This window comes from Oryzias latipes, chromosome 17 (assembly GCF_002234675.1).
Source record: "Oryzias latipes chromosome 17, ASM223467v1".
In the NCBI taxonomy this organism is placed as follows: domain Eukaryota; kingdom Metazoa; phylum Chordata; class Actinopteri; order Beloniformes; family Adrianichthyidae; genus Oryzias; species Oryzias latipes.
The window spans coordinates 18456856-18468687 of record NC_019875.2 but is presented as its reverse complement, the minus strand read 5'-3'; the positions used below and the strand labels follow the sequence as shown (position 1 = coordinate 18468687).

Below are 11832 nucleotides of genomic sequence, written 5' to 3'. Positions count from 1 at the left end.
GTGATTTATTGTGTTGTGAGTGATTTTATTGTGAGTTACTGTGTTGTTAGTTATTGTTTTCTAATGTGAGTTATTGTGTTGTAAGTTATTGTTTAGAGTTGGGAGTTAATTTTTTTAGTGTTGAGACAAATTGTAGCATGTTATTTTGTGTTGTGTTGCGAAATCTAAAGTGTTGTGATATGACCCTTCTGGGCCACCGTACGTAAACGCACAGCAGAGAGCTTTACTTCTTCTTCTGCACATTTAGTGACGAAACTGTTCTAATTCTGCAGAGCTGGCAGAAATGGAAGAAGAGGGATTGGACCCCACACCTGGAACTTAAGTAGGACACTGAACAGCTGAGTTGATTAGAGTGAACCGCCCGCGGGGAGGAGTAACAAGGTAAACACACTGCTCCAGTTGCCTGCCTGAAATACTCCCAGGGCCATTCAATTTTACTTTGGGTTCTGTTTGCAGTTTCAGGCCGGGACTGATTTGACAGATTTGCCCATTTTTACCTGCAGACAGAATGTTTCCACCTATGAGGACAGCTGTGACTGAGGCTCAATGGGGCTTTGTTTTAGAGCAGGGGTGGGCAATTCCGGCCCTCAAGGGCCAGTGTCCCTGCAGGTTTTTGGTGTTTCCTTGCTTTAACACAACCATGACAAACATGACTGTGTCATCAACAGAGATGTGCAGACATTGGTGATGTGGGGATGATGATTATTAATTAGAATCAGGTGTGTTGAAACAGGGATGGGAATAGCCCACAGAGTTAGAGTAAGGCTTTGGTAACTCTTTAGACAGAGTAAATTTCAACCATGATAATATCTCACTTCATTGTTCTTTCTTTATGTGAATTGCTCTTAGTCTGGCCCAAATGGGGATTTTCTTTGGGCACGCAAACCCCTCCACCGCGATAAGGATGTGTTTATCAAGGAGGGGGGATTTTTTTGTTTTTTTTAATTGCTTTCTAATTTTACTTTAAAGATACATAATACTTTTGATATTTTAATTTTTATTTTATTTATTTATTTATGCTAAGTATTAGAGGACTAGAGTTTGTGGGTTTTTTTGGACAGAGGGAGAAACCAAAGCACCTGGAGAAAACCCTGTTTAGAATATTGGGGGGAGGGCAATTGCCTAACCCACGAGAAAAATATAACTGTGTTGTCACGAAAATAATCTTTTTTTTTAAACTTTTTTATTATCAAACAAAATAAAAAATAAAATAAATAATAAAACAAAACTGAAGTATTTAAAAAAACCTAGCTAAGACGTAAAAGGTGTGTTGTGGAAAGTTACCTTTAAAATAAAATAAAATATAGACTTGAAGATACATATTTACAAGGTACACATTTACAAGAAACACATTTAGAATAGAAAAAGAGAAAAAGCCACTCTAGTTTTTACCCACACAATAATAATTAAATGTTTAACTGTTTAACACTGGAGCTTTTACTACAGTTTGGCCGTTTTTGGACGGTCACAACTCCATCTAAGGTGGTAAAGGGTAAAAGTCTAAATATTTGGGGGTGTGGGTGTTTCTTTGTAGTCTTTTCTTTCAGCTCTTCCACCTGCTGCTGTAGTTGGTGGATTTGGACCTGGTAATCCTCCTGAGCATTTCTGATGATGGTCTTTTTCTGCTTGACAGCTTTCTTGAGGTGAGCGATTTGTTGTGAAAGGGTGGACATTTCTTCTTCCAGCTGTTGTGTTTCTTCTTCCAGCTGTTGTGTTTCTTCTTCCAGCTGCTGCTGGCCTTCCAGTTCTTTCTCGACCAAGGCAGCTCTTAATTGGGTGGACTCCTCTACCTCTAGGTCAAACATGAGTTGGGTATGTTTTGTTTTGATCCTCTCTTGTTTAAGCTCTTCTTCCATTTGGCGTAATTTCAAGCCCAGTTCAAAATTCTTCTTGCCAGTGGCCGTTTTGGCACCTCAAGCCGTTGGTTTTCTTGCTTCAGGAGGTCTTCAGAATTGCTTATGGTTGCAACATTGGTGGATTTTAATAACTTTTCTATGGCCTTATCACTATTGGAGAGCAATTCTGAAAAGGTCTTTTTTATTGCAGCCTTTTCCTCCTCATAAGCTTTTCTAAATGCAGCCATTTGTTGCTTGAGGGAGGTGTTTTCTTCTCTTTCTTTAGCCAGCTGATTTTGTGCTTCTGTTAATGCCAGCTGCTGGTCATTTAGAAGACACTCTTTCTCCATTTCCAATTTGCTGGTGAGGTCCAAATTGTCCTCCTGAGCTCTCTTTAGCTGAGCGATTTCTTGTAAGAAAGAGGACTTTTCTTCCTGCCATTGCTGTCCTTCTTGGCTCATCTGTTTTTCAAGGTGATCAACTTTCAGAGCAGCACCCGCCAGCTTCTGATCTTTTTGCTGCAGAAGCTCCTTCAGACGCTCTACTTCCCCGTTCAGAGCAATGTTCTGTTCCGCGTTCTCCACTGAGGTTGAAGTCGGCTCACCCAAAGCAGCTTCACTTTGTTTGCCCTTTCCCAAGGGTTTGATTCCCTCAGGCTGAGTTGATTTGGGAACAGACACCGGCTTTACAGGAAAGAATGCAGCTGGACGAAAGGAGACAGGTGGAGCAAAACTTAAGGGTTTTAACCCTAACGTTTGGTTTTGTGGGCAGGTTTTGGGTTTTCCCAATCCCAATGTCTATTTGTTTCAGGAGTTTCTGTCGTCTCAGGAAATTCTTCCTCCTCATCAGAAGGGGGAGGGAAATCACTGTCTTCGTCAATGTCATCCCAGTCCATGACAGTGTCTCGTTTTTTAGGACTGGTAGACTGAAACACAAGGTCAGAGGTGGACTCGTTCTCGGTTTTTCGGACATGACGGCGTCTTGATGGTTCCATGGTATGATTTCTTAAGGTTTCTAATCACAGTTTGACAACAAAGGTTCTTTGTAACCGAAGGCACTTCTTAAACCTGGTCTTTTTTTCTCTGCGATAGACAAAACCTGCGTGCAAAAATGGATCAGAGTCTTAAATTTTCAGTCCTGTAAATGAACATTTAACAATACTTCATTACAGATCATATGACATCAGATGGAAAATATTCAGTCTGTATAAAATTGAACAAACGAAATTTTTCATGAATGTGAAATGCATTTTATTTGAGATCCATTGGCCTCTGTGTATGAATATGTAATAATAAGTGATAAGGCTGCCATGATGGTTGAGACATTTTTTCCAACTGAGTAAAAAAATAAAAATAAAAAACCTGTTTTATTTTGCTTTTATTACTGGTCCGGCCCACTTGAGATCAGACGGGTTGAACGTGGCCCCCTAACTAAAATGAGTTTGACACCCCTAGTTTAACTGTTGGATGTGATAATGAGGTGGATGAAGTCCGTTTTCAAAGTCTCAGACTGCTGGAACTTCATGTCTTTGGTACCTGTGTGGATTATGGTGGTTGAGGCAAAGGGGGGTTTCCTGGTGAGATGGTTGTAGATGTCCTGAACTGATGCGTGTGGCACCTCTTGATGCTGACGTTCCGGACTATTGGAATCTCCTAAGATGAGAACTGGGAGGCGCGCCGATCCAGGCGTCCAATGCGGGGCTCCCATCACAGACAGCCGGGCTTTGTGAGGCACCAGAATGCCCGACGGACAGTGATCCCGGGTGAAGCTTAGGAGGAGGATCCTCCAGATCATACAGCTGGATAGCTCTAATGTCAGTCACCGTTTTCGTTGTACTGATAATGTTAGGTTGGGGGTGTGAGGGGCTGTAAGCCAGCGGGTGGGTTTGAACAGAATTATGACGGGAAAGTAGGAGAGGTCACTCGACGCAGGTTTTTTGATTTTGGCTAAAATCTGGATAATTCTCATTTAAAGAACACCGGGAGCGCTTTTAAAATAGATCAAAAGGTGATTCAACACTCCCAGTGTGTCATTTATTAGGACATAGTTTCTGCTGAGCGGTAGGAGTTCATTAGAAACTTTGTGCGTTGTGCGTAGGACTGTTGCCATGGAGCATGCCCCCTACCCCCTTTCCCATCACCCATAACAGAGAGCCATCTGTTTACATGCTCTCCTGCCAGCTCACACCCCCACTCTTAAGCTACATTGACACCACGCTCGCCACCAATGTGCATTCAAGTGACCACTTTTAATAAGAAGTCTACGTGAACGAGCCTGTCCGGCGTCTAAAACTCTGACGTTTACGCGTAGTTACGCATGTTTCACCGTCTGTTTTCGGGCTGTACTCACAGAAACACATTGGTGGAACTTCCACAAATCAGGAGACTCCAATCTGGTAGTGACGTAGGGATGGCGTCCTTTTAGTTCCAATCGTTTGAAAATTGATCACGGGGGAGAAATTAATAACTGCAGTTTGTGCCCGGATGGAATTCTATGGCACCAAGTCTTTCATTTATCAGAATGGACCGCTGAATGAATAATGCCTGGACCATGATTTGCACCGCTTTGACAATTTGGACCTTCCACCTGTAGGTGGCGCACGTTCGCTAGTCACTAGCAGCTTGCCCAGTGTACTTCCTATGTGCTAGAGGCGAGTCACATACTTGCTGCACAGGTCCTGTGACTCAAATGTCTGCCCAAATCATCACACATCCTCTGCCGTGCTTTACAGTTAGAATAAGGTGATTGCACTCTACAATGAACCAGTGGTGCAGGTGAGTTTTTGCTTGTTTTTTTATTGTTAAGAACACTCCAGTGATGAAAGTCAGGCAAGGAAAAAATCCCTGAACTTTTCTTTGAGCGATATGGCGGGCACAGAGCGAAATTTTAGAAAAATACGTGGTCTTAGATGCATTCTGGTGCATTCTGGCAGCTAGTTATTCACTTCTTTATCAAGAAACTAAGACTAATTGGAGCATCATGATTTGTCATTCAAACCCCTAGTTTGACTCTCCATTAAGGACTTGCTGGTCCTAAAAAAGAATTTGGAAAATTGCTCAAAGTAACACAATCCTACAATCTACGCTTTTCCTTAAAGCTGCAAAACATACAATTGCTAAAATATAGTAACATCAAAGCCCCAAATGGCAAAAAGAACACCAGTAACTATGATATTCTATGAAAATACCTCAGTTATTTATACATTATTTCTGCTTTAGAAATGACTGATGTACAACATCCACTTGCACTGTTTTCTCAAACTATAATTACATCAAAATATGGGATCTGCTTTAAACTATAATTCTATAACATAATACATCAATTCTTTAACACCAATACTAAGTAATCTGGGAAATATCAAAACAAACATACAAACTAAACTAAACATTGTAAACATTATTTTTTAAGGGAGTGCGGGTCCAAACCATCAAATACTTATAATTAATGTTAACTATACTGAACTAAATCATGGTAATTAGGAAATACAAATAAATTAGATAGAGAAATGTATTCAAAATAAAAACTGAAACTCAAAACTAAAATTGAAATTATTTCAAAATGTGGTTTTGAGATTATTTTACACAAAAAAGTATTTGACCTACACTACCTTAAAAATCTTTTTTTTTTTTTCCAGCCAAGACCACTTCAATTTGTTTTTTATCGTCTTCTCACAACTGAGGTCGTGACCACGCTCAATAATGACGATGCCTGCCATTATTTTAACACAAATTTGATCGCAAACTCTTCAGATGTGTTTGTGAAAGTTTAGGGTGGGTCCGCCAGTTTTGGTCTCTAGGGAAGCAAGTCACGCTGACCACGTGGTGCAGACAGAGCCAATCAGACCCGTCGACGCATCCGAAAGCAACTAAAACGTCCCGTCATTGGTCAATTAGGCCGGGAAGACGAAAGATGGCCACGACCATAGAGGAAGCGATCTGCGGAGAAATATAGAAAATAAAGCTAAAATTAGCTGATTTCAGACCATTTTCTAATCCGGAAAGCGATTTGTCCGTAGAGATCAGGTCTTTATTTCCCGGAAAGTACGTTCGGTTTGCTCAAAAACCCGGATTTCCGGGAATTCCCGGAAGACTTTCATCACTGAACACTCAGAATTGATTTTTTTTATGTGGCATGGGACAGTGACATGATTTCCCACAGATGTTCCACAAAACAAACTCACTTGCTGGAACAAACAGTCCATTGAGGGTAAGCGTCTATTATAAACTTGCATCACGCTCACCTCGACCGCGTCCATCTTACTCAGATTGTCAGGATGCATCAGCTCAAACATCGCACAGTGAGTATTAACACTGGACTATTTGGGAACATTTAATTTAAAAAAAGAGACAAGGAAACATTTCCAATACAAAAAAATCTCATTGGTCCTTTTTATTTCTGGATTCATACAAAGACAGACCGGTTTGGATATCTGAACAAAAAGGAAAAAGGTTTAATCTCTCTCGTTGTCGGTGAGTTGTCGAAACGTCGAGTCTTTTGAAAGAAGAAGAAACAAAACAACCTTCCTTTTGTTGTCATCTGTGTGATAAAAGAGAAGAAAGCTGAAGGTTAGTGTGACAAATATAGACGCAACAAAACTGAGTCAAAGTCAATTCGATATTTTAATTTAAGTGTATTTTGATCAGAGAGAAGCATTTTTACATAATTAGGGTAGCATTAGTCCTTAGTTTTATCTTTTTTCCCCAAACAAATTAAGACTAATCGTCTTAGGTTTGACATTTCTATGCACAGATCGATGTTTCTCCCATTTGTCTTTCGCTTTTTTTGTTTTGATTGCTTGAAATAAATCAATTTCAGTTGTGAACTCAAGAAAAAGAAGAAGCCAAAATGCAAATAGAAACACAACAATCTTAAAACCAAAAAAATAGGAAAATTGTGATTAAATAAAAATATGATGTAAACAAAAATAAGTGTACAATCAAAGACCTTAGGGGGGAAACTGAAGAGGCAAATATTCATCATTTCTCGGTTTTAGCCGATGAAGTTCATCACAACGAGGTGCAGGACGGTGTGAGCGAACAGGAAGTCAGCGAAGGCTCGTTCTGGGGAGATGGACAGGAAGTCGCCTTTGTTCTGAGGGTTGATCTGGATTCGAAGACATACTAAAGAAAAAAAAAAAAAACAAAGGGTGGTCAGTGACACTTTGGTCTGGACAATCACTAAATCATTTTAACTGAAAACATAAATTCTCCTTTTCTGAGCTCAGTCTTTCACTGCAATTTAAAACACCAAAATATGGCGTTACTTTAAAAAAAACACATTTTTAACGTAAATCTCATAACCATTTTAGAAAATGAAGAGACTGATCATCTGCTGTGTACTTTAAAAAAAAAAGTAGGTAGTAAAGAAATCAAATGGAAACCTTAGCTGCAAACAAACTATGACCTTTGTATCAAGATGCAATATGGATCCTCTAGATCAGTGTTTTTCAACCTTATCTGAGCCACGGCACACTTTAACCTTGACAGAAATCCCGCGGCACACCAGCATCCAAAATTTTAAAAAAAAAGGAGAAAAATTTTAGTCTGTATTGATCTACAGCCCCTCCGCAATCTCACATGCATTTTTGTGATAATTGTGGCAGAAAAAGCTGGAAATTGCAGCTGTTTTTTTCTAAAAGATGTAATAAAAGTTAGGTTAGAAGATTTCAAAACTGTTTGTGTGTTCGTTGTGGTTTAAAGATGTTCAACAACGAAGACTCATTGTACGCTGAAACGCTGTCACTTTAACCCAATGCATCATGGGAGATGTAGTGCAAACAGCTGCCAAACGCAGAAAGACTCTCGTCTCTGAGCTTGGAAAGCTGCACCGCTAAAGGTGATAATTTGATAATTTAGCTGGTATTTTTGTTGGAACTGAGAGACTTTATGAGCAGAATCAGAACAAGGAAGTGAAGACTTCAACTACTTCTGATTGGTCAGACTGATGACATGTGATTGAGCCTCCAAGAATAATTGGTGGAGACAGTGAAAGGGGCGGGACTTTTCCGCAAACATCTGAAGCTACGGCTAAATCACCGTCATTCTTATCAAAATGTCTTAGAATCGAATCAAATAAACACAAAGAAAAAAAGTTTTTTGCTATCTTTCATCTTCCAAACTAGTCAGTGTTTTATCAGGGCCTGTTTGGATGAACACAGAGCTGATATTCTGGAGATGGGAAATGTTTTTAGATCAGTGCATGAGAGTAATTTCCCACGGCACACATGACCATCTCCCACTGGTTGAAAAACACTGCTCTAGAGGGCCTTAACAGAGAACATTAATCGTATAAATAAGCGTATGTTTTATATTTATCTTAAATGCTTTTTATTGGCAGCTGTGAACAAGCAAAATCTCAGGGAACTTGAACAACAGATGTGAGTAAACAAAAATATGAACAAAAGTCTTATTACAGTGTGACACAAAGGCAGTTTCAAAATAAAATAAAAATGTAAGTGTTAAACTAAAGGTCTTCCATTATCCAATGTCTTAGACAACGGAATATATATATATGATTTTTTTTAAATATAGTTTTTATCGGGATAAACTACTTGTTTTTAATGATTAAAGGATATTCTAACATTTTCGAAAACTACAGGACTGACTAAGCTAAGCTAAAGCTAGCTTGTTGTAGCTCACCGCGAGTTCAGAAACAGACAAATTGGAGATTAATTTCCTTGACCTGAAGACATTTTAACTAGAATAACAAAGTTTTCATGTACCTCCTAAAATGAAAGAGCCCACGCACGAGATGAAGCCCGACAGAAAGCTGTTGAATGGGAAGGTGCCGACGAGCAGACAGTATAGGAACTGCAGCGCTCCGGTTAACAGGATATACAGAAGGTACGCGTCCACCACCTTCAGCTTGTTGGGCGTCGTGGTCGTGTACTCCTCCAGAAACCGAGAAATGACCGATATGACGGAGTTGGACATGATTTTTAGGTTGAATTTGACAACACAGAGCGCGCGGAAAGACCTGCAAAGCTGAATAAGTGACGTGTCCCGGGAGACCGGAAATGGCTTTGGAGTTACGTTAAATGCGTTCCGAGTAACCCGGAAGTATAAAATTGTTTACTTTTTGTTTTGTTTTTTGAAGTAAGTATTTAACAAACATTTGGTATTTCTGATGTCCTTCTGTTAATGGAAAATCTAAATGATTCTTTCTCAAATATCATTAATATGATTTTACTTTTAGGAAAATACCATATCCACTGTTGCAAGTGGAGAGGTTCCAAGCCCTCCTTCCCAGGTTTTATTAAAGAATTTAAATTATATTCTTTCTCACTGAAAAGATTACAAGGTGTTAAAATAATATCTAAATATCTAAACAAATTTCCTTGTGGCTGTTATTCTAGTTTCTGTGCAATCATTTGGCTCCTGATATTTTTATTTTATTTTCTTAGAAAAAAAATAAGTGATCTAATATTGTGTGTTGATGACATCTGAGAGTATTGCATACCCCCTTAGTGAGTGTGTATTTCGTAGTGTGTTCATCCTCTGCTGGAATTTGTATTTTGTCTTTGAAAAGTTCAATTAAAAAAAAAGTTTTAACAAACAATCACGGCATGTCTGTCAATGACATCAATATCAATGTTGAGATAAACGTAGACAAAAACAAATATGAAAACATTTATATATATGTGTGTGTGTGTATAAATTGTTGACTTAAATTAAATGTTTGTGGCCATGGTTTAGTTTTGGGGATACATATTAGAATTTTGCGTGGACACATTTGCATTGTGTGTACCCAAATTAGTATTTTGCAAAATGCTTATTTGCGCTCACAACTTAGTTAAAGGTGTGCACAAAACACAAATTTGTGAACAGAAAATGATAATTTACGGTCACAACACAGTAATTGGTGTGCACAAAACACAAATCTGTGAACACATAATGCTTATTTGCGTGCACAAATTCAATTTTTTGTGCACAAAACACAAATTTGTGAACACAAAATGCTTATTTGCGTGCACAAAACACAAATTTGTGGTCACAAATGATTAATTTCAGGGAATATTTTTCTTAATGTCATGTCATGGGCTCTGCACAAACAAAAAAGCGCTGTTACAACATAGCAACAGATTTGACACTGTTAAGTAAAGATGTTGAAAGAAAAAAAGTATTTTAAACCAAACTGTTACTCATATTTTCTTTAAATTACTCCAGTGTACTCCAGAAATGTAATAGTTTGGGAGACAAAATAGTAATTCTCATTTACTGCAGTTTAATCTTAATCTCTGCTTCATTTTATTTGCATTAAAAATTCCAGGTGACGTGTTCTCCCTACCATGACAAAGGTGGATAGAGGTGAAGAGGATTTCATGTAATCCATGGAAACCAGTGAAGATCACAAATCATTGAAGAAAAAATGATCAGAGCACTGTCTAGTGCAGGGGTCGGGAACCTAAGGCTCGCGAGCCATATATGGCTCTTTTGATGGTCACATGTGGCTCGCAGACAAATCTTTAATTCAAATTTTTTTTCTTCATTAGACCAGTCCTTCTCGTGCGCGATGCGATGGCAGAGGCGCGCAGTAGTAGCGGTGCTTAGAGAGACAAATCTGCGCCAGCACTAGTATAAGTTTAAAATTGTCTATTAATTCACAGAGTTTGTACCACCCGGAAACCTGTGAATTGCCGTGCCTAAAACTGCGCGCTCCCGTCTCTGAGAAAGAGCGCGCAGTTGCGGGGACGGGATGTGTGAGGGAGAAAGCAGAGGGTGGGGCTGAGGTGTTGTGGGGACAGGCAGCAGGTGAATCGCGCAGGGATTGTAAATAGGTAAAACCCACTGCCTGTCACTCACTGCAGCGTGTGAGTGTGTGTTTGGCTCCAGGTCCGCGTGTGATCAGTCTGTCTCACATCTACAAAACATTCATACCAACCTAAGATCACGTTTAAAGTCTCAACGCCTGCATGAAGCAGAAACTCACCACGTAAACCAGACTAGACCATCAGCAAAACTACCACGAGAAATACTCATCATTTATTAGAAACAGCATAACAATGTTATTAAAAAGAATCCTCAGACTTATTGTACTTTAAAAAGGTTGAAATTACATCAAATGCACACATTCACTTGTATTTTAGTTTTAAACATATTGTCGCGGACTGAGTTGGGTGGCTGTTGGGCCGCGTTAAAAGTTCTGGAGTTCATTGACCGCATCAAGCAGAGAGCTGATTGGCTCTCAGTTCTGTCGCTCAGCCTGTTGTTAGGTAGTTTGGACCAATGGGGTTCAGCTATGGGCCGAATAAGGGAAAGGGGAGGGCTGCAGCGGGAGCAGGGGAATATAAAGTTGGGAGACGCGCTCTCGTCTCGTCTCGGCGGGAGAGATTCAGGAGTTGCTGAATTAATTGTTCGGCGTTTGTCGCGGTCTGCAGTAACCCGAATAAAGAACCTTAAAAGAGGTTAAGTCTCCGTGCCTCAGTGTGGGAAAGGGACACTACATTATTGTATGGCTCTTTCGAAATTACATTTCAAAATATGTGGCGTTTATGGCTCTCTTGGCCAAAAAGGTTCCCGACCCCTGGTCTAGTGGGTCTAGATGACCCAACTCCCAACGTTAAAGTGTCTAGGATAGCACAAGGGTTAAGTTAGTATTGCCTTGGTATTTCTTGTAATACAAACCATTAGGATTAGCAAAAATTAAAGTAAAACACATTTTTTCAGACTTTATTGAAAAACAACATAATACAACAACAGAGTGACTAACTCAGGGGGAATTGAAATGTGTACAAATTGCATATAAGGAACACAAACAAAACAATATGTATTTATATACATAAATACAGAAACAATACAGGAGAAAAGGACACATCCATCCAATGACCTTTTGGGTTTGATACATTTAAAAAAAAAAAAAAATCAAATTAGTTCGAATTGTGTTTTGGTTTTGAAGTTGTTTACGGGGAAAAAGTAGAGAATTATTTAAAAAAAGGTCTCTTCTGGAATTAAATGAACTACAACACCCAGTTAATTGGTCGAAGTGAAGCATCTTTAGC

The 11832-nt window shown here is 39.3% G+C and overlaps 1 protein-coding gene across 1 annotated transcript; it reads right to left on the bottom strand.

Moving 5' to 3' along the window:
* Positions 1-6192: 6192 nt before the first annotated feature.
* Positions 6193-8860, bottom strand: LOC101167823 (dolichyl-diphosphooligosaccharide--protein glycosyltransferase subunit DAD1). The gene is made up of 3 exons (XM_004079046.4): positions 8557-8860; positions 6780-6955; positions 6193-6371 (listed from the first exon to the last, which is right to left on the bottom strand). The coding sequence occupies exons 1-2, from the start codon at positions 8765-8767 to the stop codon at positions 6825-6827; spliced, it is 342 nt and encodes a 113-aa protein (XP_004079094.1). The 5' UTR covers positions 8768-8860; the 3' UTR covers positions 6193-6371; positions 6780-6824.
* Between the last annotated feature and the right edge of the window lie 2972 nt (positions 8861-11832).

Coding starts and splice junctions, on each gene's coding strand:
- LOC101167823 (XM_004079046.4), bottom strand. CDS start 8,767: ATGTCCAACTCCGTCATATCGGTCATTTCTCGGTTTCTGGAGGAGTAC. Junction 6,956..8,556: donor GGGCTCTTTCATTTTAGGAG/GTACATGAAAAC, acceptor TTTTTTCTTTAG/TATGTCTTCGAATCCAGATC.